This window comes from Ornithorhynchus anatinus, chromosome 21, assembly GCF_004115215.2.
Source record: "Ornithorhynchus anatinus isolate Pmale09 chromosome 21, mOrnAna1.pri.v4, whole genome shotgun sequence".
In the NCBI taxonomy this organism is placed as follows: Eukaryota; Metazoa; Chordata; class Mammalia; order Monotremata; family Ornithorhynchidae; genus Ornithorhynchus; species Ornithorhynchus anatinus.
This window is the reverse complement of record NC_041748.1, coordinates 22,383,284-22,409,027: the sequence shown is the minus strand read 5'-3', so window position 1 is coordinate 22,409,027 and position 25,744 is coordinate 22,383,284. Positions and strand designations below refer to the sequence as shown.

At 54.6% G+C, this 25,744-nt stretch overlaps 3 protein-coding genes across 10 annotated transcripts in view; 1 reads left to right on the top strand and 2 right to left on the bottom strand.

The window, feature by feature from the left end:
* The window catches only part of EWSR1 (EWS RNA binding protein 1), a 30,402-nt gene extending 29,928 nt beyond the window's left edge, over nucleotides 1-474 (bottom strand). For both annotated transcript variants that reach the window (XM_029048727.2, XM_029048728.2), the window contains exon 1: nucleotides 385-474. In XM_029048727.2, coding sequence (XP_028904560.1) covers nucleotides 385-397 — 13 coding nt within the window. In that variant the 5' untranslated portion in view covers nucleotides 398-474. The remainder of the gene's footprint in view (nucleotides 1-384) is intronic.
* On the top strand, nucleotides 190-19,516 carry RHBDD3 (rhomboid domain containing 3). Of its 2 annotated transcripts, none has more exons than XM_029048730.1 (6): nucleotides 190-309; nucleotides 12,253-12,488; nucleotides 12,932-13,318; nucleotides 14,730-14,892; nucleotides 18,045-18,368; nucleotides 18,998-19,516. In XM_029048730.1, the coding sequence occupies exons 2-6, from the start codon at nucleotides 12,335-12,337 to the stop codon at nucleotides 19,200-19,202; spliced, it is 1,233 nt and encodes a 410-aa protein (XP_028904563.1). In that variant the 5' UTR covers nucleotides 190-309; nucleotides 12,253-12,334; the 3' UTR covers nucleotides 19,203-19,516. The 2 variants fall into 2 exon arrangements, with proteins under 2 accessions (XP_028904563.1, XP_028904562.1); XM_029048729.1 differs by lacking the exon at nucleotides 190-309 and adding an exon at nucleotides 8,966-9,015.
* A 3,742-nt stretch (nucleotides 19,517-23,258) lies between these two features.
* The window catches only part of AP1B1 (adaptor related protein complex 1 subunit beta 1), a 47,887-nt gene continuing 45,401 nt past the window's right edge, over nucleotides 23,259-25,744 (bottom strand). For 4 of the 6 annotated variants that reach the window (XM_029048942.2, XM_029048944.2, XM_029048945.2 and 1 more), the window contains 2 exons: nucleotides 25,405-25,413; nucleotides 23,259-23,395 (listed from right to left, as the gene is read on the bottom strand). In XM_029048942.2, coding sequence (XP_028904775.1) covers nucleotides 23,321-23,395; nucleotides 25,405-25,413 — 84 coding nt within the window. In that variant the 3' untranslated portion in view covers nucleotides 23,259-23,320. The remainder of the gene's footprint in view (nucleotides 23,396-25,404; nucleotides 25,414-25,744) is intronic. The other 2 variants (XM_029048943.2, XM_029048946.2) reach the window with 1 other exon arrangement.

Genomic DNA, 25,744 nt, shown 5'->3' with positions numbered 1-25,744 from the left:
CTCCAGCTGGGCCCCGGGCAACCGCCGCGCCGCCGCAGGCCTGGAGGCCGCCCTGGAGGCGGCGCGGGGTTCGGGGTGCGGGGGAGGCGCCCCGCCCACGTGGCGGCGGGACCCCCCGCGGGGAGCCGGGGACCGGCCGGGGGGGAGGGGAGGCGGCGGGGGCGCGCGGGGCGGGCGGGGGCGCGCACGGGGAGGCCACAATGGAGGCCCCGCACGGCCGCCCCTGACGGACGACGAGGACCGGCGGCCCCGCGGTCCGACGGCGCCACAACGGGGGGCTTCCCCACCCATCCCCGCTGGGGGCTGCGGGTAAGGAGGGGGCCGAGGGGGCGGGACAGGGGCCCCGCGGCCTCCCGAGGCCGGCGGCCGAGCGGCCATACTCACCCGTCGACGCCATTTTCTCTCCTTCCTCCTCCTTCTCTCAACGTCCGTCTCCCTCGCCCGGGCCGCCGATCTGCGCAGGCGCCAACCCCACAACCTCGGGCGGGACCACTCCCACCCCACCGGGGGGGGGACACCTCACCCCTTTTCCACTCCACGCCCCCCCATTTCCCCCTCCTCCTTCAAAACCCTAAGCCCAACGCTGGGGTCAAGGCCCGACCCTCCCCACAGAAGGGGAGAGGCTCCTAAATCCAACGCGACTTCAAACGGGGGGAGGATTTTTAAAAATCCAGGTCGGGCGTGGGGGGGGAGTCGGAATGGTTCCGTCCGTTGGGGCAAGGGAGCGTCGTGCAATAGACGGAGCTGGAGGGAAACGCAGAAAAAATGGAATAAAATAAATAAAAATCCACCGTCGGGCTGGGGGAAGGGATTTGGGGCCTTTGAGCAACTGCTGACTAATCGTGGGGGCCGCAGGGGCAAGGCCCTTTCATTCAGTTATTCGTGCATTCATTCGTTCGTCTTAATTGAGCGCTTAATTGGGTTGGAGAGCACTGGCCTGAGCGCTTGGAAGGCACAATTCAGCACTAAAGAGGGACAATTCCTACCCACACCGGGCTTACACTCTAGAAGGGGGAGGCAGACGTCCAAACAAGTAAATCGGTGCAATATTAATAAATAGGATTATGACGATGGTGTTTGTTAAGCACTTACTATGGGCCAAGCACTGTTCTAAGAGAGACACATCACGGCAAGGCCTCGCTCGCTTTGCCTGGGTTGCATTTAATAATAATGTTAATAATCATAATAATAATGTTGGTATTTGTTACGCGCTTACTGTGTACCCAGCGCTGTTCTAAGCGCTGGGGTAGCCACGGGGGAATCAGGATGTCCCACATGGGGCTCACAGTCTTAATCTCCATTTTACAGATGAGGCAACTGAGGCCCAGAGAAGTTAAGTGACTTGCCCACAGTCACACAGCTGACAAGTGGCAGAGCCCGGAGTCGAACTCATGACCTCTGACTCCAAAGCCCAGGCTCTTTCCACTGAGCCACGCTGCTTCTCTATAATACAACAAATAATGTTGGTATTTGTTAAGCGCTTACTATGTGCGGAGCGCTGTTCTAAGCGCTGGAGTAGATACAGGGTAATCAGGTTGTCCCACGTGAGGCTCCCCAGTTAATCCCCATTTTACAGATGAGGGAACTGAGGCACAGAGAAGTTAAGTGACTTGCCCGCTTTCCATTTATAAATAAATACTAATAATGTTGGTATGTGTTAAGCGCTTCCTATGGGCCAAGCACTGTTCTAAGCGCTGGGATAGATACAAGGTAATCAGGTTGTCCCACGTAGGGCTCAGAGTCTTCATCCCCCAATTATGAAGATGGCACCGTTGGGATGGGTCAGTAATAAGTGAGAAGCAGCATGGCTCAGTGGAAAGAGCACAGGCTCTGGAGTCAGAGGTCATGGGTTTGAATCCCGGCTCTGCCACTTGTCAGCTGTGTGACTTTGGGCAAGTCACTTAACTTCTCTGTGCCTCAGTTCCCTCATCTGTAAAATGGGGATTAAGACTGTGAGCCCCATGTGGGACAACCTGATTCCCTTGTGTCTACCCCAACGCTTAGAACGGTACTCTGCGCATAGTAAGCGCTTAACAAATACCAACATTATAATAATAATGATGATAATGATAATAATGATATTTGTTAAGCTCTTATTATGTGCCAAGCTCTGCTGTAAGCGCCGGGGGAGATGCAGGCTAATCAGTTGTCCCACATGGCGCTCACAGTCTTCATCCCCATTCCACAGATAAGGTAACTGAAGCACAGAGAAGTGGCTGGCCCAAGGTCACACAGCAGACAAGTGGCAAAGTAGGGATTAGAACCCAAGACTTCTGACTCCCAAGCCCGGGGTCTTTCCACTGAGCCACACTACAGGCCTAGGAATCCCTGCCCCTTTCCTAGCAACAGCTGAGAATTCAGCGTGACCTAGTGGAAAGCGTGAGCCTGGGAGGGGGCGGACCTGGGTTCTAACCCTGGATTTGCCACTTTATTGGTGGTATTTATTAGCGCTTACTCGGTGCCAGGCAACTGCCAAGAAGCAGTATGGTGTAGTGGCTAGCGCTCAGGCCTTGGAGGCAGAAGGTAATGGGTTCTAATCTAGCTGTGCCAGTGGGCTGCTGTGTGACCTTGGTCAATTCACTGTGCCTCAATTCCCTCATTATTATTAATTAAAACTACTGTTATTATTATCATGGTATCTGCTAAGCGTTTACTCTGTGTCCAGCACTGTTCTAAACGCTCAGTAGATACAAGGTAATGAGGTCGGAGACAATCCAGCGTGGCTCAGTGGAAAGAGCCTGGGCTTTGGAGTCAGGGCTCATGAGTTCGAATCCCAGCTCTGCCACTTGTCGGCTGTGTGACTGTGGGCAAGTCACTTAACTTCTCTGTGCCTCAGTTCCCTCATCTGTAAAATGGGGATTAAGACTGTGAGCCCCACGTGGGACAACCTGATTCCCCTATGTCTACCCCAGCGCTTAGAACAGTGCTCGGCACATAGTAAGCGCTTAACAAATACCAACATTATTATTATAAGGGGTTCACGGTAGAATTAGGAGGCAGGACAGGTCAACCCTTGGTCTCCTTCTCATCTTCTCACCTCTTTCTCACTCGCTCACGCCCATCCCCCGGCCTGAAACCCCCTCCAAATTTTCTAGACCACAGCTCTCCCCACCTTCCAAACCCTTCTAAAATCCCACCTTCTGGAACCATTCAGTAATAATAATTATTATTATTATGGTACGTGTTAAGCGCTTACTACGCACCAGGCATTGTACGAAAAGCTGGGGTGGATATAAGCAAATGGGGTCAATCAATCACTTATTATTTATTAAGTGCTTTCTGTGTGCCGAGCACTATGAGAAGCAGCGTGGCTCAGTGGAAAGATCACGGGACTGGGAGTCAGAGGTCATGGGTTCAAACCCCAGCTTTGCCACTTGTCAGCTGTGTGACTATGGGCAAGTCACTTAACTTCTCTGTGCCTCAGTGACCTCATCTGTAAAATGGGGATTAACTGTGAGCCTCACGTGGGACAACCTGATTACCCTGTATCTACCCCAACGCTTAGAACAGTGCTCTGCACATAGTAAGCGCTTAACAAATACCAACATTATTATTATTATTATTATTATTACTAAGCGTTTGGAAGAGTTACATGACAAGAGTTGGTGAACACATTCACTGCCCTCAAGGAGTTTACGGTCTAGAAGGGGAGACAGGCTTTAAAATGAATTACGGATTTGAACAAAATCACTGTAGAGCAGAGGGTAGGGCGAATATCTCCTTTTCATTTGTTAAGAACATACCGTGTGCGAACACTGTACTAAGCACTAGGGTAGATACAATACAGTTGGTGCTTAAAACTTAAATCAAGGACTTAAAACCCTCTCCAATGAATTCACTAAACTCCAAGTCTGGTTATATTCTCCCAGGTGCTAAATAAAATGCTTTGCTCCCCGTAAGCAGTTAGTACACCTATTAACTGACTGCTAAACACCACTGATTGATTGATAAATACCACTGATTGATTGCTGGACCAAAACGGCTCCATTATTCCCAATTAGATTGAAACACTTCCTCTGCCCTCCTTGCTGCCAGTTTTTCCAGTTTTGATTGCTCCAGGCATCATAATAATAATGAATGGAGTATTGGTTAAGCGTTTACTGTGTGCCAGGCACTGTACTAAGCGCTGTGGTGGGTGGACCGAACTTCTGAGTACGGATTTACGGGGTTGAGGTGTGTGGGAGAGAAGGCAAGTGAGGAGGTTGTGGTCGGATAGAGGGATTTAAGAGTTGGTGAGGGTAGAGATTGTGCAGTGGCTGGAGAGGATGAGATTGAGTGTGTGTACAAGTTGGGGAGTGGGTGAGGTGGGATCAGTGGAGCTGAGGAGTGATGGAAAGCAGGCAGCGGAATAATAATTACGGTATTTGTTAATAATAATAATAATGTTGGTATTTAAGTGCTTACTATGTGCAGAGCACTGTTCTAAGCGCTGGGGTAGATACAAGGTAATCGGGTTGTCCCACGTGAGGCTCACAGTTAATCCCCAATTTACAGATGAGGTCACTGAGACCCAGAGAAGTTAAGTGACTTGCCCAAGGTCACACAGCTAATAATAATAATAATAATAATATTGGTATTTGTTAAGCGCTTACTATGTGCAGAGCATTGTTCTAAGCACTGGGGTAGATACAGGGTCATCAGGTTGTCCCACGTGAGGCTCACAGTAAATCCCCATTTTACAGATGAGGGAACTGAGGCCCAGAGAAGTGAAGTGACTTGCCCACAGTCACACAGCTGACAAGTGGCGGAGCCGGGATTAAAACCCATGACCTCTGACTCCTAAGCCCGGGCTCTTTCCACTAAGCCACACTTGTTTCTCTATGTGCAAAGCACCGTTCTAAGTGCTGGGCTTGTTATAATTCATTCATTCATTCAATAGTATTTATTGAGCGCTTACTATGTGCAGAGCACTGTACTAAGCGCTTGGAATGAACAAGTCGGCAACAGATAGAGGGTATTCAGGTTGTCTCACATGAGGCTTACAGTCTGAATCCCCATTTTACAGAGGAGGTAACTGAGGCCCAGAGAAGTGAAGTGACTTGCGCAAAGTCACACAGATAAATGGCAGAGCCGGGATTAGAACCCATGACTTCTGACTCCCAAGCCCAGGCTCTTTCCACTAAGCCACGGAAGGGTCGTCAGGAACATATCCGTGGATATGGATGTCCCCAAGGATCGATGTAGGGATGGTGAAAGAGAGAAGGAATGTGAGAAAGGGATCCAAACGGCTAAAGAAGTGGAGGTGGTACTGGGGGGCGGGAGATGACCGTTACTAGAATCTGGAGCGGGTGGTAGAGACGCATGTTATGGGCTTCGAAGGAGGGGAAAGAAAGGAGAAGCAGCGTGGCTTAGTGGAAAGAGCCCGGGCTTGGGAGTCAGAGGACGTGGGTTCTAATTCTGACCCCACCACTTGTCTGCTGTGTGACCTTGGACAAGCCATTTAACCTCTCTGTGCCTCCGTTACCTCATCTGTAAAATGGGGATTAAGATGGGACCCCCACGTGGGACAATCTGATTTCCTTGTATCTTCCCCGGTGCTTAGAACAGTGCTTGGCATCTAGTAAGCGCTTAACAAATACCATCCTCATCAAAGGGTTAGGGGAGGTAGAATGGTGCGAAAGTGGCATTGGGGTGTGAGAAGGAAGCCGACACCTCTTTTCCCAATAATGATAATAATAATGGCATTTGTTAAACGCTTACTATGTGCCAGGCACTGAAATAATAATAATAATGGTATTTGTTAAGCACTTACTATGTGCCAAGCACTGTTCTAAGCACTGGAGGAGATACAAGGTAATCAGGTTGTCCCATTTGGAGCCCACAGTCTTAATCCCCATTTTCCAGATGAGGCAACTGAGGCACAGAGAAGTGAAGTGACTTACCCAAAGTCACACAGCTGACAAGTGCTGGAGCGGGGATTAGAACCCATGTCCTCTGACTCCCAAGCCTGGGCTTTTCCCACTAAGCCACGCTGCTGTACTAAGCACTGGTGTGGATACTGGTGTGGAGAAGCAGCGTGGCTCAGTGGAAAGAGCACGGGCTTTGGAGTCAGGGCTCATGAGTGCGAATCCCAGCTCTGCCACTTGTCGGCTGTGTGACTGTGGGCGAGTCACTTCACTTCTCTGCGCCTCAGTTCCTTCATCTGTAAAATGGGGATTAAGACTGTGAGCCCCACGTGGGACAACCTGATTCCCCTATGTCTACCCCAGCGCTTAGAACAGTGCTCGGCACATAGTAAGCGCTTAACAAATACCAACATTATTATTACAAGCAAATGGGTTTGGACACCGCCCCTGTCCCACGTGGGGCTCACCGTCTCAATCCCCATTGTACAGATGAGAGAACTGAGGCCCAGTGAAGTGAAGCGACTTGAACAGGGTGACAGAGCAGACAAGTGGAGGAGCCAGGATTAGAACTCATGACCTTCGGACTCCCAGGCTCGGGTTCTATCCACTATGCCACGCTGTGAGTCTGGGGAAGTGGGAGAAGATGAGACCCCCTTGGAGAGAGCAGCTGGGGAGAGCCTGTGATCTGGGGAGAGCCGGGTTTCAGGGATGGCCAGGAGGAGGAGACCCACCCTCTGCTCTTCCCCCTTCTCCTCCCCTCCGCACTGTGCTCATTAGTCTATATTATTTAATCACCCTATTTATTTTGTTAATGAGGCGTACGTCCCCTCGATTCTATTTATCTTGATGATGTTGTCTTGTTTTTGTTTGGTTCTCTTTTGCTTTGCTGTCTGTCTCCCCCGTTTAGACTGTGAGCCGGTCGTTGGGCGGGGATTGCCTCTATCTGTTGCCAAATTGTACATTCCAAGTGCTTATACAGTTTTCTGCACATAGTAAGCGCTCAGTAAATACTACTGAAAGAATGAATGAAAGGAGGGGGCAAATTAAGAACAGCCCAAGGATGAAGGAGCGATGGATCAGAGTTTTCACGAGCTGCACTTGGTTGAGGTTGGGGGGGGTGGGGACTTTGGGGAAGGTGAGGGCACAAGGGGTGCAGAGGGTTTGGATAATAATAAAGGTGGTATTTGTTAAGCTCTTACTATGTGCAAAGCACTGTTCTAAGTGCTGGGGGGATATAAGGTGATCAGGTTGTCCCATGTGGGGCTCACAGTTTTAATCCCCATTTTACAGATGAGGGAACTGAGGCACAGAGAAGTGAAGTGATTTGCCCAAAGTTACACAACTGGCAAGCGGTGGAGTCGGGATTAGAACCCATGACCTCTGACTCCCAAACCCGGGCTCTTTCCACTGAGCCACGCTGCTTATGGGGGCTCATGCTCGGACAGGATGAGAGGGATGGGGCGGGGAGGAGGGGAGGGGATTGAAGGGATATCGTAGGGTTGGGGAATTTTAAGCATAATAATAATAATAATAATAATTGAGCTATTTATTAAGCACTTACTATGTGCAGGCACTGTACCAACCGCTGGAGTGGGTACAAGCAAATCGTTGTATCTACTTCAGTGCTTAGAACAGTGCTTGGCACATAGTAAGGGCTTAACAGGTACCATAATTATTCTGTAGTATTTATTGAGCGCTTACTATGTGCAGAACACTGTACTGAGCACTTGGAATGTACAATTTGGCAACAGATATATATTATATTATATAATTACATTATATTATTATTATTATTACTACCAACTCTGTGTATTATAGTCACTCAAGCGGAGTGTGACCTAGTGGATAAACTGCAAGCCCAGGAGTCAGAAGGACCTGGAATCGAACCCCAGATTTGCCACTATCCCAGTGGATAGTGCCAGGGCCTAGGAGTCAGAAGGCCATGAGTTCTAGTCCCGGCTTCCCCACTTGTCTTCTTTGTGACCTCGGGCAAGTCACTTCACTTCTCTGGCCCTCAGTTCCCTCATCTGTAAATCTAATCCTAGATCTGTAAATCTGTAATCCTAGATTTGCCAGATCTAGTCAGCTGTGTGACCTTGGGCCAGTCATTTCACTGGGCCTCAGTTTCCTCACCTGTAAACTGGGGGTGAAGACTGCGAGCCCCACGTGGGACAGGGCCTGCGTCCCACCCGACTAGCTCGTATCGACCTCAGTAATGGCTCGATAAATCCCATCGATCGATTGATTAACCAGTTGAAGCCTGTGTGACCTCCGTGCCTTCATTCGTTCATTCAGTCGTATCGATCGAGCGCTTACTGTGTGCAGAGCACTGTATTTAGCGCCTGGAAAGTAGAATTCAGCCACAAAGAGTGACGATCCCTGTCCACACCTAGCTTACAGAGAAGCAGCGTGGCTCAGTGGAAAGAGCCCGGGCTTGGGAGTCAGAAGTCATGGGTTCGAATGCGGACTCTGCCACTTGGCATCTGTGTGACTGTGGGCAAGTCACTTAACTTCTCTGTGCCCCGGTTACCTTATTTGTAAAATGGGGATTAACTGGGAGCCTCACGTGGGACAACCTGATTCCCCTGTATCTCCCCCAGGGCTTAGAACAGTGCTCTGCACATAGTAAGCGCTTAACAAATACCAACATTTTTATTACAGTCTACAAGGAGGGGAGGAACTCAGGTCCTCTGACTCCCAGGCCCGTGCGCTCTCCCCTAAGCCACGCTGTTCCCTCAATAATAATCATATTAATAATAGAGGGTTTTGATTTGGACGCTGCAGGAGCGCCTAGTCCAGGGCCTTGGCCCCAGGAGGTAGCCCTGGCTGATGGATTGAGTGACTGTGAGCTCCTGGGGGGCGGGGGATTGTCCCTGTCTTGGATTGTTCTCGCCCAAGCGCTCAGTCCAGTGCTCTGCACCCTGTGAGCGCTCGGGAAATTCGACTGACTGCAAGAAGGGCAGGCCAGGCCCCAAGCCCACCCGTCCTGCTCCTCCCTCCTCCTCCTGGTCTGGTAGCCCACAGTTGGTGGACGCTCCCTAACCTCCGGCCCCGCCCCCCAGGGCTCCCCCTCCTCCCTCCTCTCTCCCTCCTCCTCCTCCCCTTCCTCCTCCTCCTCCTCCTCCCCCCTCCCGCCGCGACCCCGCAGAGCAGCATGGCAAAATGGCTGGTGGGTCTGGTTGCCTCTGGGAGGAGGGGGAGGAGGGAGGAAGAGGAGGAGGAGGGGGAAGAGCAGGAGGAGGGGGGAAGGAAGAGGAGAAGGAGGTGGAAGAAAAGGAAGAGGAGGAGTGGGGAGAAAGAGGAGGAGGGGGAAGAGGAAGAGGGGGAGAAAGAGGAGGGAGGAGGAAGAGGAGGAGGGGGAGGAAGAGGAAAAGGAGGAGGGGGGAGGAAGAGGAGGAGGGGGAAGAGAAGGAGGGGGAGGAAGAAGAGAGGAGGGGGAGGGAGGAAGAGGAGAAGGAAGTGGAAGAGAAGGAGGGGAGGAGGGGGGGAGGAAGAGGAGGAGGGGGAAGAGAAGGAGGAGGGAGGAAGAGGGGGAGGAAGAGGAGGGGTGAGGAGAAGGAGGAAGGGGGAGGAAGAGGAGAAGGAGGTAGAAGGGGGGGAGGAAGAGGAGGAGGTGGAAGAGAAGGAGGAAGAGGAGGAGGTGGGAGGAAGAGGAGAAGGAAATGGAAGAGAAGGAGGGGAGGATTGGGGGGAGGAAGAGGAGGAGGGGGAACAGAAGGAGGAGGGGAGGATTGGGGGGAGGAAGGGGAGGGGGAAGAGAAGGGGGAGGAAGAGGAAAAGGAGGGTAGAAGGAGAAGGAATGGGGGAGGAGGAGGTGGGAGGGACGAGTGGGGGAGGGAGAGGAGGAGGATAAGGAAGGGGAAGAGGAGGAGGGGGGAAGAAGAGAAGGATGGAGAAGGAATGGGGAGGAAGAGGAGGAGAGGGAGAGGAGGAGTGAGGGAGGACGAGGAGGGAGGAGGAGGAGGTGGGAGCAGTCATTATTAATTGATTACTATGTACATTCATTCATTCCTTCCTTCCTTCCTTCCTTCATTCATTCATTCAACCGTATATACTGAGCACTTACTGTGTGCAGGGCACTGTACTAGCCGCTTGGAAAGTACAATTCAGCAACAATGAGAGACAATCCATGCCCATAAAGGGTTCACATGGCACCATGCTAAGCATTTGGGAAAGAAATGAATTCCCAGGAGCGGTATAGAAAAGATGTGACCCCTGCCCCGGGGGGAGGGGGAGGGCGAGGGGGGCATCAGGGCAGGGAGGCTCAGTGGCCTTCTCCCTGGACACAGTGATGGGGACTGGGGGTCTTGAGCCGCCTCAAGCCCACCATCGCTTCAGAGGCCACCGGACTGCTGCCCATCTGGCCGTCGCAGCGGCCCTCTGCCCCCGCCCCAGGCTCAGTCCGGCGTGGGGTGGTGGTCTCCGACTCAGGGAGCGGCACCCGCTCCTGGGTCACCTCAGGCCTGCCACCGAACCTCTCTGTGCCTCAGTGGCCTCATCGGAATGGGGTTTTGATCCCTGCTCTCTCCTTCTTGGACCGTGAGGCTGGAACTCTGACTTGAAGAACTTGTACCTACCCCGGCGCTTAGTACAGTGTGTGGCATCACTTCCCCAAGAGTATTATCATCACGATGATCACTATCAATAGCACTATCATTATTAACATCAGTATATTATTAATATAATCGTTATTGAGAAACAGCATGGCGAAAGGGGATGGCGCACGGGCCTGGGAGTCAGAAGACGTGAGTTCTAATCCCGGCTCTGCCACGTGTCCGCTGTGTGACCTTGAGCAAGTCACTTCACTTCTCTGGACCTCAGTTATCTCATCTGTAAAAGGGGGACAAAGAGTGTGAGCCATACGAGGGACAGGAACTGTGTCCAACCCGCTTGAGTTGTATCTACCCAGCGCTTAGAACAGAGCTCGGCACACAGAAAGCGCTTAACAAGTACCATAATTATTATTAATGATTACCCTCCCCGAGGTGAGAAAGGGACTGTGCTGTGATTGCATTGTATGGATTCCCTCACTTAGCACAGAGCTTGGCACATAATAAGTGCTTAACAAATATCAAAATTTTATTGATTATATTATTATTATTATTTCAGGGACTGCTTTCCCCCCTCCTTCTGATTCTAGACCCTCCCCTGTTCCAATACATTTAAATATATAGAATGACTTTCATCCCCAAACTTTCATTTGTTGTTGGCTGTACTCGACAATGGACAGTCTTCAAACTCCACATTTTAGCCGCTGTACTAGCCCTTACTATATACGCATCTTTAAAATATTTATTATAAATGATTTATTTAGTAACTTAGTGGGAAGACTTAGGTGGGCCGTTCTGGGAAGACCAGAATCTTCCATTTGCTACATTAATAATAATAATATTGGTATTTGTTAAGCGCTTACTATGTGCAGAGCACTGTTCTAAGCGCTGGGGTAGACATAGGGGAATCAGGTTGTCCCACATGGAGCTCACAGTGTTAATCCCCATTTTACAGATGAGGTAACTGAGGCCCAGAGAAGTTGAGTGACTTGCCCACAGTCACACAGCTGACAAGTGGCAGAGCTGGGATTCGAACTCATGACCTCTGACTCCAAAGCCCGTGCTCTTTCCACTGAGCCACGCTGCTTCTCATTAGAACACAGGCTTGGGCGTCAGAAGGTCATGGGTTCTAATCCCCACTCTGCCATCTGTCTGCTGTGTGACCTTGGGCAGGTCACTTCACTTCTCCTCATCTGTCAGAAACCTCATCTTTCAAATGGGACTGTGAGCCCTACATGGGACAGGGACTGTGTCCAACTCGATTTGCTTGTATCCACCCCAGCGCTTAGTACAAGACCTGGCACATGGTAAGCGCTTAACAAATATCATCATTATTATTTTTATTACATTCCCAGATCAATCGATGGTATTTATTGAGCACATACTAGGTGCAGGGCGCTGTTCTAAGCGCTTGGGAGAGTACAAGGGAATTAGCAGACACGTTCCCCCTGTCCATAATGAGCTTACAATCTATAGAGGGAGCCTGGCACATAGTAAGCGCTGAACAAATACCAAAAGCGCCCAGGAAGTAATAATAATAATAATGTTGGTATTTGTTAAGCGCTTACTATGTGCCGAGCACTGTTCTAAGCGCTGGGGTAGACATAGGGGAATCAGGTTGTCCCACGTGGGGCTCACAGTCTTCATCCCCATTTTACAGATGAGGGAACTGAGGCACAGAGAAGTTAAGTGACTTGCCCACAGTCACACAGCCGACAAGTGGCAGAGCTGGGATTCGAACCCATGAGCCCTGACTCCAAAGCCCACGCTCTTTCCACTGAGCCACGCTGCTTCTCTGTAGTAGCACCGAAAGTAGCACCGATTGATCACCGATCTTTGTTTTTCTTTCTCGCCAGCTGACACCGGGTCCCCCGCCTTCCTCCGGCCGGTGCCCCGCGGGCCCGGCCAGGTCCTAGCTGCACCCCCGTGGCGGGCACCATGCCGTCGGGGCCCCCGCGGGCACCGGCCCTGGCGCCGCCCGGTCTCCCCCTGGCCTCGTCGGCCCTGATGCTGCTGCTGAGCTGCCTGTGGTGGGCAGGGGCCGGCCGCAGCCTGGCTCTCAACCTGGACTTGACCCTCGGACACTGGCAGGGTACGGGCTTTTGTCCGGCGGGGGTCCGCCGGTGGGAGGTGAGGGAGGCCTTTGGGTGGGTGCGGAGAAGACTCCTTGCCATTCAGTTCATTCAGTGCTATTTACTGAGCTCTGACTGTGTGCGGAGCACTGTACTAAGCGCTCGGGAGAGGGCAGTACAACACTAAACAGACCCATTCCCTGCCCACGGCGAGCTTTCGGTCTAAAGACGAGCTTACCATCTGCCCTGTCCCGGACCCATTTTGAATTAATAATAATACTAATATAATTATCACTGAGAAGCATCATGGCTTAGGGGGATAGAGCCCGGGCCTGGGAGTCACAGGATGTGGGTTCTAATCCCGGCTCCGCCTCACGTCTGCCACGTGCCCTTGGGCAAGTCGCTTCACTTCTCTGGGCCTCAGTGACCTCATGTGAATTTCTTGTCGTCCCTTCTCTCCCAGCGTACCGGCTGCTGACCTTCCCCCTGGGCCACACGGCCCTGCCCGCCCTGCTCCTCAGCCTGGCGCTCTGCCCCATCCTGGGCTGGTATGAGGAGAGCCGCCTGGGCACCCTCCGCTACGTGTGGGCCTCGGTCCTGGGCACCCTGGGCAGCGGCCTCCTCTACGTGCTCCTGGCCGGGCTGGGGGCGCCCGGGGCGGGCAGCGCGTGCGGCTACACCCCGGTCCACCTGGCCCTGCTGGCGTCGCGGCCGAGGGGCCCGGCGGGCGGCCCGGGGCGGCTGGTGGCGGCGGCCCTGCCCTGCCTGCTGCTGCTCGGCCTGGGGCGGCTGCTGGGCGAGGATTCCCCGCTCCTCCTCCACCTGTGCGCTCTGGTCTGGGGCCTGCTCTGTATCCTTTCTCTCACACTCCGGGGGGGACCGGGTTGGGGCTGGGGGGCGGGGGGGACCTCCGGGCCCGCTGACCGGGGCGGGCGTTGAGGTTTTGGCAGGGGAAGTCGGGGGGGGACCTCGTAATAATAACGATGGTACCTATAAGCTCAGCGGTAGGAGCATGGGCTTGGGAGTCAGAGGTCCTGGGTTCTAATCCCAGCTCCGCCCCTTGTCAGCTGTGTGACTCTGGGCCAGTCACTTCTCTGTACCTCAGTTCCGTCATCTGTAAAATGGGGATGAAGACTGAGAGCCCCGTGTCGGACAACCTGATCACCTTGTATCCCCCCTACGGCTAAGAACAGTGCTTGGCACATAGTAAGCGCTTAAATACCATCATTATCATTATTATTATTATTATTATTAAGCACCTACTCTGTACCAAGCACTGTTCTAAGCACTGAGGTAGATACAAGGTAATTGGGTTAGACCCACTCCCTGTCCCACACAGGGCTCACACTTAATAATAATAATCATGGTATTTGTTAAGCACTTCCTATGTGCTAGGCACTATACTAAGCACTGGGGTGGATATGAGCAAATCAGGTTGGACACAGTCCCCGTCCCACATGGGGCTCACAGTTTTCATCCCTATTTGACGGATGAGGGAACTGAGGCCCAGAGAAGTGAAGTGACTTGCACAGGGTGACACAGTAGACGTGTGAATTGCCAAATTGTCCATTCCAATTGCTTAGTACAGTGCTCTGCACATAGTAAGTGCTCAATAAATGCTATCGAATGAATGAATGTGGCGGAGCCGAGATTAGAATCCAGGTCCTTCTGACTCCCAAGCTCGTGCTCTATCCGCTAAGCCGCACTGTGTCTTTGGGCAGGAATTAGGGGAGCTGGTCTCTGGCTCCAGTCAACCATGTCCCGACAGCACCTATGGTGTGTAGAGCACTGTACTAGTTCCTCTAGACTGTAAACTCGTTGAGGGCAGGGAACATGTCTTTAACTCTGATATACTCTTATAATATACTCTCCCAGATGCTTAGCACAGTGCTCTGCACACAGTAAGCACCCATTAAATACGATTGATCGATAAACAGCATGGCCTAGTGGATAGAGCCCGGGCCCGGAATTCAGAAGGACATGGGTTTTAATCCCAGCTCCGCCTCTTGTCTGCTCTGTAACCTTGGGCAAGTCACTTCACTTCAGTTCCCTCATCTGGAAAATGGGGATTAAGACCGTGAGCCCCAGGTGGGACAGGGACTGCGTCCAACCCGATTTGCACGTATCCACCCCAGTGCCTGGATCGTAGTAAGCGTTCCACAAACACCACAGCACCGTCCCTCAGGGAAGAAGCGGGAAGAGGGGGGCAAGGCTTTTTCTTTGACTCCTCCACCCTCCCCACCGCCGGTTCCGGGGGACAGCTTCGTCGGGGAATCTCCGGTGTCTGGAGCTGTCCGAGCGGCGGCTTCGGCAGTGGCAGAACAGTGCGATGTGCAGGGCCCTGAAGGCCCCTTGGCTATTCCGCTTTGTCCCCGCCCCGGGTCAAGCGGGGGTCCTGCCCTTCACCCATCCAGCCGGGACCAGGTGAGAGTCCTTGCCCCCACCCCCCACCCCATACACCCGTGAGCACAGACCTTCCCTCTTCCCCCGAAGCCAAGGCGGGGAATCAGCCCCTCTGTGGGATCTCTGGGTTCTCCTTTAATGATAATAATAATAATTGTGGCATTTGTTAATTGCTTCCTATGTGCCAGACACTGTACTAAGCGCCAGGAGGATACAAGCAAATTGGGTCGGATACAGTCCCTGTCTCATGTGGGGCTCGCGGTCTTATTCCCCATTTTACAGATGAGGTAACAGACACTGGGAAGTAAAGGGCCACATAGCATCCAATCTGTCACCAAAACCTGCCGCTCTCACCTTCACAACCTCGCCAAGATCCGTCCGTTCCTCTCCATCCAAACCGCTATCACGTCAGCACGATCGCTCATCCTGTCCCGACGGGATTACTGCCTCGGCCTCCTTTCTGACCTCCCAACCTCCTGCCACTCCCCCACTTCAGTCTATACTTCACTCTTCTGCCCGGATTATCTTTCTACGGAAACACTCCGGGCATGTCACTCCCCTCAAAAATCTCCCGTGGTTGCCTGTCAACCTCTGTATCAAACAAACACTCCTCATTATTGGCTTTAAAGCTCCTTATCACCTTGTCCCCTTCAAACCTCACCTCCCTTCTCACCTTCTCCAGCCCAGCCGGCACACTTCGCTCCTTGGGTGCCTCTAACCTTCTTATTGGGCTTCCATCTCGCCCGTCCCGCCGCCGACCCCTGGCTCACGTCCCGCCTCTGGCCTGGAACGCCCTCCCTCCTCAAATCCACCAAACCATCGCTCCTTCCCCCCTTCAAAGCCCTACTGAAAGCTCATCTCCTCCAGAAGGCCTTCCCAGACTAAGCCCCCTTTTCCTCTGCTCCCCCTCCCACCTCACCCCAACCCGCTCCCTTCGCTCTCCTTCCCCCCCGACAGCACTTGTGCATATGTGTACATATTTATAATTCTCTTAATTTTTTATTAATGATGTGTATATATCTGTAATTCTGTTTATGTTGATGCTATTGATAACTGTTTACTTGTTTTGCTGTCTGTCTCCCCCACTTCTAGACTGTGAGCCCGTTGTGGGCAGGGATTGTCTCTATTTGTTGCCGAACTGCACTTTCCAAGCGCTTAGTACTGCGCTCTGCACACAGCAAGCGCTCAGCAAATACGATCGAATGAATGAATGGAAGTGGCTTTAGAGCAGAAGCTCCTTGTGAGCAAGAAACCAATCGATCAATGGTATTTGTGAGAAGCAGCGTGGCTCAAATGAATGAATGGAAGTGGCTTTAGAGCAGAAGCTCCTTGTGAGCAAGAAACCAATCGATCGATGGTATTTGTGAGAAGCAGCGTGGCTCAGTGGAAAGAGCATGGGCCTTGGAGTCAGAGGTCATGGGTTCGAATCCCAGCTCTGTCAGCTGTGTGACTCTGGGCAAGTCACTTAACTTCTCTGTGCCTCAGTTACCTCATCTGTAAAATGGGGATGAAGACTGTGAGCCCCACGTAGGACAACCTGATTCCCCTGTGTCTACCCCAGCGCTTAGAACAGTGTTCTGCACATAATAAGCGCTTAACAAATGCCAACATTATTATTATTTCTTAAGTTCTCCCTGCATGGAACGCGCTGTTCTGGATGAGCCTGGGAGAGGACAGTATTCATTTATTCATCCCTTCATTCAGTCGATCGTATTTATTAAGCACTTACTGTGTGCAGAGCACTATCCTGAGCGCTTGGGAAAGTACTTGGGACAACCTGATTCCCCTGTGTCTACCCCAGAACTTAGAACAGTGCTCTGCACATAGTAAGCGCTTAACAAATACCAACGTTGTTATTATTATTACAATACAGCAATAAACGTTGACATTCCCTACCCACAGCGAGCTCACAGTCTAGTGGAGGGAGACAGACGGCAATACAAATAAATAAAATTACAGATAGATAAACGCCGTGGGGCTGGGAGGTGAGGGAAGAGTCCGAAGCCGTAATCCCTACCCACTGGGAGTTTACAGTCCGATGGGGAAGACAGGTGAGCTATTTGGGGGGAGGGATTGTCTCTGTTTAGTGTTATATTGTTCTGTCCCAGTGCTCTGCACACAGTCAGCGCTTCATAAATACGATTGAATCAAGGAATGAATGACCGTAAACGCGTCTTGTACTTGTGCTGCAGGGTCCCAAGAGTTTAACACGGTGCTGACTAGGAAGTGGGGGAAGAATTCAATCATTCGATCAATAATGGAACTTACTGAGCGCCGTGTACAGATCACTGTACTAAGCGCTTGGGAGAATACAACGCAGTAGAGTCGGTAGACATTTTCACCGCCCGTAAGGAGCTTACAGAGGGGAGAAAGACAAATTACAGATAGGAGAAATGGTGGAGTGTAAGGATGGGTACATAAGTGTTGGGGCTGAGGGTGGGGTGAATATCCAGAGCTTGGCCCCGATTAGACTGTGAGACCATCATCGGGCAGGGATTGCCTCTATCTGTTGCTGAATTGTACATTCCACGCACTTAGTACAGTGCTCTGCACATAGTAAGCGCTCAATAAATACTATTGGATGAATGAATGAATGCACAAATCTAAGTGCTTTGGCGAAACAGAACGGAGCACGAGAGGAGGAAATGAGGACTTAGGGAAGGGAACGTAAACCAACTCGATTAGCTTTAATTATGATAGTAATAATAATTATGGTATTTGCTAAGCGCTTACTATGGGTCAGGCCCTATACTAAGCGCTGGGGTAGATACAAGGCAATCGGGTGTCCCACGTGAGGCTCAAAGTCTCAATCCCCATTTTATAGATGAGGTGACTGAGACACAGAAAAGTGAATTGACTGGCCCAAGGTCACACAACAGACAAGTGGCAGAGCTGGGATTAGAACCCACGTCCTCTGACTCCCAAGCCCGGGCTCTTGCCACTAACTAAGTCCATGCTGCTTGCCTAGGAGAGAACAGTACAGTAGAGTTGGTTGACGTGATCCCAGCCCACAAGGAGTTAGTCTAAAGAAGCAGCGTGACCTGTATCCACCCAGCGCTTAGTACAGTACCTGGCACATAGTAAGCACCCAACAAATATCAGTATTATTATTATTACTTCTGTTCTTTTCTCCTCCACCCGCCCCGCTGCGGCCGCTTCCTCCGACTCTCCAGATCTCCAACTCCAGTCCTCCCCCCGAACCCTCCCGGAATCCTCGGCTCCGGCCCGCCCCGGCCCCCAGCCCTGGGGATGACCCCCCTGCTGGCCCCGGGCCTGGCAGGTGGACCCTCGTGGCCCGGGGCCCCAGCTTTCTCTGAGCCAGTCCCCGCCCCGGGCAGCCCCCCATCCCCGCCGAACCCGCCGTCTCCGTGGCTGCTGGCGGAGGCCCTGGACGAACGGCTACTGCAGGCCGGGATCGAGGCCTCGCTGCTGGAGCGGGGTCCCCCGGGGCCCGCCGAGGAGCTGCGCCTTCCCAAGTCCTCCGTGTCCTCCCTGCGGTAAGGAGGAACCTGAGGGCGGCGACGGGGGGCAGAGCATGGGAAAGTTAGGGGGCTTAGCGGTGATCTCAGAGTCACATCTGGGTGCCCGGGAGGGGATGGGAAGGGACAGTGCCCCAGGGTGGATGGGATGGGATAGGGAAAGCTGGGGCTTGGGCTTTTTTTAGGAATGGGGATTTAGGGAACAGAGGGAGGCGGGTACTCTGGCGGGGGGAGGTGAAGGATGGAGGCAGGCACCCGGTGAGGGTGGGGTGGAGATGGGCATTCTGTGGGGAGTGAATGGTGGAGGCTGGCACTCGTAGGAGGGGCGGTGGTTGGTGGGGGCAGGCACCCGGCGGGGGGGTGAATGGTGGAGGCGGGCACCCTGGCGGGGGGGATGAATGGTGGAGGGGCACCCTCTGGGTGAAGGGTTGGGGAGATTGGGGGAGGCAGGGGTGAGTGGCGCAGTAGGCAGGCTCTAGGGGCGAGGGGAGGCAGTGGGAGAGGGTAGCTTGTGCCGCTCTTGGAGGAGAGGGAATGTGTCTGTTAATTGTCGTCGTGTACTCTCCCAAGCGCTTACTACAGTGCTCTGCACAGAGTCAGCGCTTCATAAATAGGATCGACTGTGCCCCCCGCCCCCGCCCTTACAGGCTGCAACAGCTGGAGCGCATGGGCTTCCCCACGGAGCAAGCCGTGGTGGCCCTGGCGGCTACCGGCCGCGTGGAGGGAGCCGTCTCGCTGCTCATCGGGGGACAGGTGGGGGACGAGGTGCTGGTGACCACGGAGGCCAGAGCCCAGCGTCCTGGGGAGGGCGGCGGCCTCGCGCCCCAGGACCCGGGCCACTCCGGCCCCTGACCTGGACCAGCCGGGACCCGAAGAGCCAGGATGAGGCCAGAGCTCAGAGGTCGCAGAGTCTCTACAGAATCCCTGCCCCTTGGTCGGGAGCGGGAGTGAACTGGGCCAGGTGGAGGGGAGGGACCCCCCGATTCCAGTCCCAGATGGGCCCGAGGTGGGCCAAGAATCTGGGAGGGGGAGAGCGGGGGTGTCAGGAGGGAGGGAGAGAGGGATGAGGGGAGGAAGGTGGCCGCTGGGCGCCAGACATGCGTCAACCCTTCGGGAGCCAGCGACTTGCTTCTCGAAAGGAATAAAACTGAGCCTTAAAAGCAAAACTCGCCTCTGGTGTTAGAGCGCCGATCCCGGCCCATCCCGGTCATCCTGGGCCGGGGGCCACCACCCTGGGCTCGAAATTCCAGACTGCCACGTCCACCTGGAATCGGGCATCTCCACCTGTCAGCACGCAGGGAGAGGGGGAGGCTGTGTCCCCTAACGCCCCCCACTTCCCCACCCCGGGGTCCAACAGTCAGTAGCGTTTACTGAAGGCCTTCTGGGGGTCGAGCTTGGGCGCGCACATTAACAGGAGACACGATTCCGGGTCCCTGTCTTTCCACTAGACCGCTCCGCCACCCGTCGGTAACGCTAAAGAGGAAAGAGCCCAGAACTCGGAGTCCGGAGATCCCGACCCTAATCGCGGCCAACTCACCTGAATTCTCTGGGTCTCGGTTTCCTCCTCTGTAAAATGGGGATGATAAAGTACCCATTCTCCATCTGAGAGTGTGGATCCCCCGGAGGGACAGATAATCAACCTGATTCTCTCATTTGCCTCAGTGCTTCCTGGTGTGCTTGTTAACCACTGTGCTAAACTACCTGACCTTAGGGCACTGCTTCAGATAAGCACTGTGCCAAGCTACCTAACGTTGCCCGTCTCCTGCTACAACCCACTTCCTCCAAAAGGCCTTCCTTAAGTCCTCATTTCCTCTTCTCCCACTCCCTTCTGCGCCTCTCTTGCACCTGGATTTGCTCCTTCTTCGCCCCCTCCCTCAGCCTCACTGAGGACTTACGTCCATATCCATAATTTATATTGATGCCCGTCTCCCCCTCTAGACTGTCAACTCAGGGAACACGTCTACCAACTGTTACATTGTTCTCTACCAAACGCTTAGTACAATGCTCTGCACACAGTAATCGATCAATAAAACGATTGATCGAATCCAATGTCCACACTTCATTCCTCTGATGCCAACAGCTTACTCCCGGTACCTTGATTTCATCTTTCTCCCCACCTACCCCTTCCCCATGTCCTCCTTCTTACCTGGAGCCCCCTCCCCTTTCATATACAAAGGACCACTACTCTTCCCACCTTCGAAGCTTTATTAAAATCACATCTCTCATGAAAGGCCTTTCCCGTCTAAGCCCCGATGAAGAAACTGAGGCATAGAGAAGTGACGTGACCTGCCCAAGGTCACCCAGCAGACAAGTGGTGGAGCCAGCAGTAGAAGCCAGGTCCTCTGACTCCCAGGCCCGGGCTCTTTCTGCTAGGCCATGCTTGCTTCTGTTATAATTGTTAAAATTTCCTGGGGCTTTCTCGGGGGTCTGGAGGTTGCCCCAGTGGGTCTCGGCCACGGGGGGTGAGGGCTGGCAGCGGGGAACCCGCAAGATGACCAGTCTCCAAGGCCTTGCCCACAGTGGGGTGCGTGGAAGGGGCTGTGGGCATCGGGCCTGGCGCCAGCAGATCTCCTCTTCCACAGACCCAACCTCGGACTCGAGGGCAGCGTGGCGTAATGGAAAGAGCCCGGGCCTGGGTTCTAATGCCGCCCCCGCCCCTTGTCTGCTGGGTGACCTTGGGTAAGTCACTTCTGTGCCCAGCTGTGGGATGTTGGGCAAGTCACTTCACTTCTCTATGCTTCAGTTACCTCATCTGTAAAATGGGGACCGAGACTGTGAGCCCCACTGGGACGACCTGATCACCTTGTATCCCCCCAGCACTTAGAACAGTGCCTTGCACATAGTAAGCGCTTAACAAATACCATCGTCATCATCATCATAGGGACTGTGTCCACCGTGATTATCTTGTACCTTCCCCAGTGCTTAGTACAGTGCCTGGCACATACTAAATGCTTTACAAATATCATTAAAGAAAAAAAGTGGGAGGGGAAAATCCGCTTACCCCGCTGTCTCCAGCTGCAGCCTGTATCCGATCCCAAACTCGACAGCTTCTGGAGCTCTGATAAGGAATCCCAGAGGGAATGGCACATTTTCAAACCGGCCCAGCACCCTCTGCAGCTGTCTTCTCCGGCCCCACTTGGGGGGAAAGGAAACCTCCGCGACCCCATTTTATAGGGGAGATGACTCCTTCTAGTCTGATCCACCGATGTATTCATTTCACACTTACCGGGTTGCAGAGCTGGATCCACCAGAAGGCCAGGGCCGTGTTTTCTCCACCCCCGACCCCTGTCTCTGCCTCAAGCGGGTCCCTGTCGGCCCCCACCAGCTCGCTTCGCGCTGTGCCCCTTTTGGGGACCGCTGAGAGGAGCTGCCCCTGCCCCCTAATTCCCAGATGCCCCAGTCCAGAAACCAGTCCCGAGAAAGAGAGCCACAAGGGCTAGCAGCATTAAGAGCTTAAACCACCCCTTATCTGGCCACTTCTTCTAGATTGCACGGTCGCTGTGGACAGGGAACGTGTCTACCAACTCTCCCAGGCACGTAGTACAACGTGCTGCCCCCAGTAAGCGCTCAATAAATACTACCGATTGAATTCTCACTGGGTGCAGAGCTAGGCCGACCAGAAGGCCGGAGCCTTGTCTCTCCACCCCTATCCCCACGACCACACCGAGCGGATCCCCGTTCCTTGGGATTCCTGTGTTCGCAGGAGAGCAAACCTGAATGACCCGTGATCGCCCACAGATCTCTCCAAAGACAGCATTGTCATGGCAAGATGTCACCTTTATTTCATTTTCTCTTCCTTGAAAACAGGAGTAGACATTATATATATATATATATTTTTTTTCTGTTTATAAAGATAAATTTACTTCCAGGGGCTGCAACTCCCACCGACCCCGGAGGGTACGTTTTTGGGGGCTGGAGGAGGAAGGGGAGGGCGGAGGGGGAAAAAAAAATTAGTGTCACGGATTGCTGCGTGAAATAACGTTCTTTATTATTAACCAGCGGGAACCGAGAAAAGCTCAATGTTCAGCGGTCGCACGGAGTCTGAGTCCGACAAACAGGCGTCGTAGCGGACGAACATCGAAAGACAGCACAAGCCCCCAGCCGCCCCCGGCCGGCCCCGGGCCGAGGAGGCGGCAGAGAGCAAGCCAAGCCAGGGAACGGAGGGACGCACGGTCCCCCTCCCCGCGGCACCGTAGCGGACGTGGGGCGTGGGGAGGGGAGCGAGCGAGGGCCGGGAGTGGGGGAGGAGGGAGCCCTGCCTCGGATGGACCCACCCCAGTCTGGGCTGCAAAGCGGAAAGAGCCGAGGCCGAAGATCCCGCCCCGATCCGGCCGGAGAGGGGAGGGGGCGGCTCTCCAGAATCGGGGGTGGGGGGTGAGGGGGTGAAGGAGGGATCCGTCCAAAAAGCACGCACACTCACACGCACCCACACGCACACACATACATGAGCGCACGTGCGCGCTTCCCCGGCGGAGCAGGGTGGGCCCGCGACCCGCGGCCGATCACGAGCCCCCGTCACGGGCCGGGCCCGGCCACACTGGCCGGCTGCAGAGAGGGGGGGAGCGATGGATGGGGAAAGCGGGCTTCCCGGCTGCAGGGAGGTCACGTGCTGGCCCTGGACGGCTGGGCTCCGGGGAAGGCCCGGCAGGGGCAGGGGAATAGCTGCGGGGCAGGGGAGCGACGCACGGGTTGGGGGGAAAGCCCGCAGAGACTTCCCGGCCCTCGTTCTGCTCCCGTGGTTCCTCGGCAAGTGCAGGGGGACGGGAGAGGGGGCTCCTCCCACCCCCTGCCCCAATCCAAACCCCTTCCCAGCAGAGCTCGGGGGGGTGGGAGGAGCGTGCGGGGTCGCCCCTCCCGCCCCGCACGAGGCCGGGGAAGCGTTCCCCCGGCCCGGCCCCCCGCCCCCCTCTCCCCCGGCCCGGCCCCCCGCTTTGGCCGAGGCTGGCGGGGAGGGGGCTGGTGGGAGGCCTTCAGTTCTTGAGGATGGTCTCGTAGGCTTGGTAGACGTAGGGGCACACCTCCGGGGCGCGGCACTTGAGGGACAGCTGGACGGGGAGAGAACAGACGGGAGTCGAGGGCGTGAGGAGGCGGGTGGGGGAGAAGCAGCCCTCCCCAGGAGCCACGGCTTTGCCGGCCTGGGATGGCCGGAGGGTGGGGAGACACACCGGGGAGAGAGAGACAGAGACGAGAGAGCAAGCACGGGAGAGCGCTCCCAAGGCCAAGCTGCGGAGATGCTGCATGCAGAACTGCAGGGAGCCGAGAGAAGGCTGTCCTCCTTCCTCCTCCTCCCCCTTCCCCACAAGCAGGGCAACCGAGCTGCTGCTGGCTTGCACGTCCCACCCACCCTCCCGCCCACTCCACTTCTCCTCATTTCCCCACTCAAGACCCTCTAGAGGTTAGCCACCTACCCCCGCATCACACAGAAACTCCTCACCGTCAGCTTTAAAGCACTCTCCTTCCTCACCTCGCTGCTTTCCTGCTCCAACCCGGCCCGCACACTTGGCTCCTCTGACGCCAACTTACTCCCTGTCCCATCTCACCACCGACCTCTCGCCCACGGCCTGCCTCTGGCCCGCAACACCCTCCGCCCTCTTCATATCTGACGGATGATGACTCTCTCCCTCTCTCCGGGGCCTTACTGAAGGCCCATCTCCTCCGCCTAAGCCCCCATTTCCTCTTCTCCCACTCCCTTCTGCGTCGTCTTGCACTCGAATGTGCTCCCTTCGTTCACCCTTCAGCCCCAGGGCGCTTATGTTCACATCCGTACTTTATATTAACGTCTGTCTCCCCCTTTAGACCGTAAGCTCGTCGTGGGCAGGGAACGTGTCCGCCAATTCTAACGTCCGCTCCCAAGCACTCAAACTGTGCTCTGCTCACAGTAAGTGCTCAATAAATATGACCGATTGCTGGTGGGGTCAGGGAAGGGGAGGAGGGGGGGCGAGAGTGGGGGAGGAGGGGGAGGGAGAGCCCTCATGCCCTAGCGAAGCAAGGGGGAGGGGAGGGCAAGGGTGGGCCACAGCCTCCTCTTTAGCCCCGGGGCTGGGGTCGGAGCGGTTGCCGGTTTGCTCTTGGACTCCTGGGCAGGAAACTGGGGTGTGATAGACCAGGCCTAAGATAACCGAGATCAAAGCCTCCTCTAAATGAGGTCTCACTGGGGCGAGGAGGGGGCCAGCCTGCTGAGTCGGGCTGGAAGCCCCCTTTGGCTGCTGACGGGTGGGTGACCTAACAATAACAGTGATAATTGTGGATCTGTTAAGCGCTTACTATGTGCCAAACAGTGTACTAAACGCTGGGGTGGATAGAAGCAAATCGGGTTGGACCCAATCCCCGTCCCTCTTGAGGCTCACGGTCTTAATCCCCGCTTTAAAGATGACCTAGTGAAGTGACTTGGCCAAGGCCACACAGCAGTCGAGTGGTGGAGCTGGGATTAGAACTCATGACCTTCCGACTCCCAGGCCCATGCCCTATCCATGCTGCTGGGGGACTTGGTTGGCCCGACCGCTGCAAGACCTTAGGCCAGAATAATGACTCTGCTACTTGGTAAGTGCTTACTACGTGCCGGGCACGGTGGATTCAAGCTAAGCAGTTTGGACACAGTCCATGTCCCACACGGGGCTCACGGTTTCAATCCCCATTTTGCAGATGACGTAACTGAGGCCCGGAGAAGAGAAGTGACTTATCCAAGGTCACGCGGCAGACCAGTGGCAGAGCCAGGATGAGAATCCAGATCCTCCTGATTCGCAGGCCTGGGCTCTATCCACTAGGCCAGGCTGCTTGCCCGAGAGCGCAGTTGTGGGGTGGGGAGCCAGCCCGACGGGGGAGAAGGAGCCAGAGGCCCACCGCGGGACGGCGGATGGCAGAGGGGGGCGGGCAGCGTGGGGCACGGCCGAGCGCGGAAGCAGAGCCGAACTGGGGTGGGAGCGTGGGCTGGGGCAGCGCCAAGCAAGAGGCAAAACAAAGCCAGACAATGAATGTCCAGAAACTTAAATCGCTGCTTTGGTAGACAAAAGGTGGGGATAGGGACGGGGGGGGGTGGGGAAAAAAGTGCGCTAACCTCCAGATCCTGCCCGGTGGGGAGCCAGCGGGGGAGGCGGACAGGTGGGCATGCAGTGACCGAGTACACAGGGAGATGGAAATCAACACACCAGCTCAGCACAAACAGCCCCAACCACCGCAGAACTGGCGACCGGCAACCGCCACCACGGGGCTGGCCCGGGCCGAGGCGGCGGCCCAGGGCGGCAGGGGGCACAGGAGGCCGGGGCCCCCTCTGGGAACCAGCTCTCTCTCTCCACGTTCCCCACTCCTGCCCGGTTCCCCCTCTTCGCTCCCCCAGCTGCACCTCGCCGCTGACCCGCCCGCCTCCGACCCCTCGTTCGCGCCGTTCCCCCGGCCCG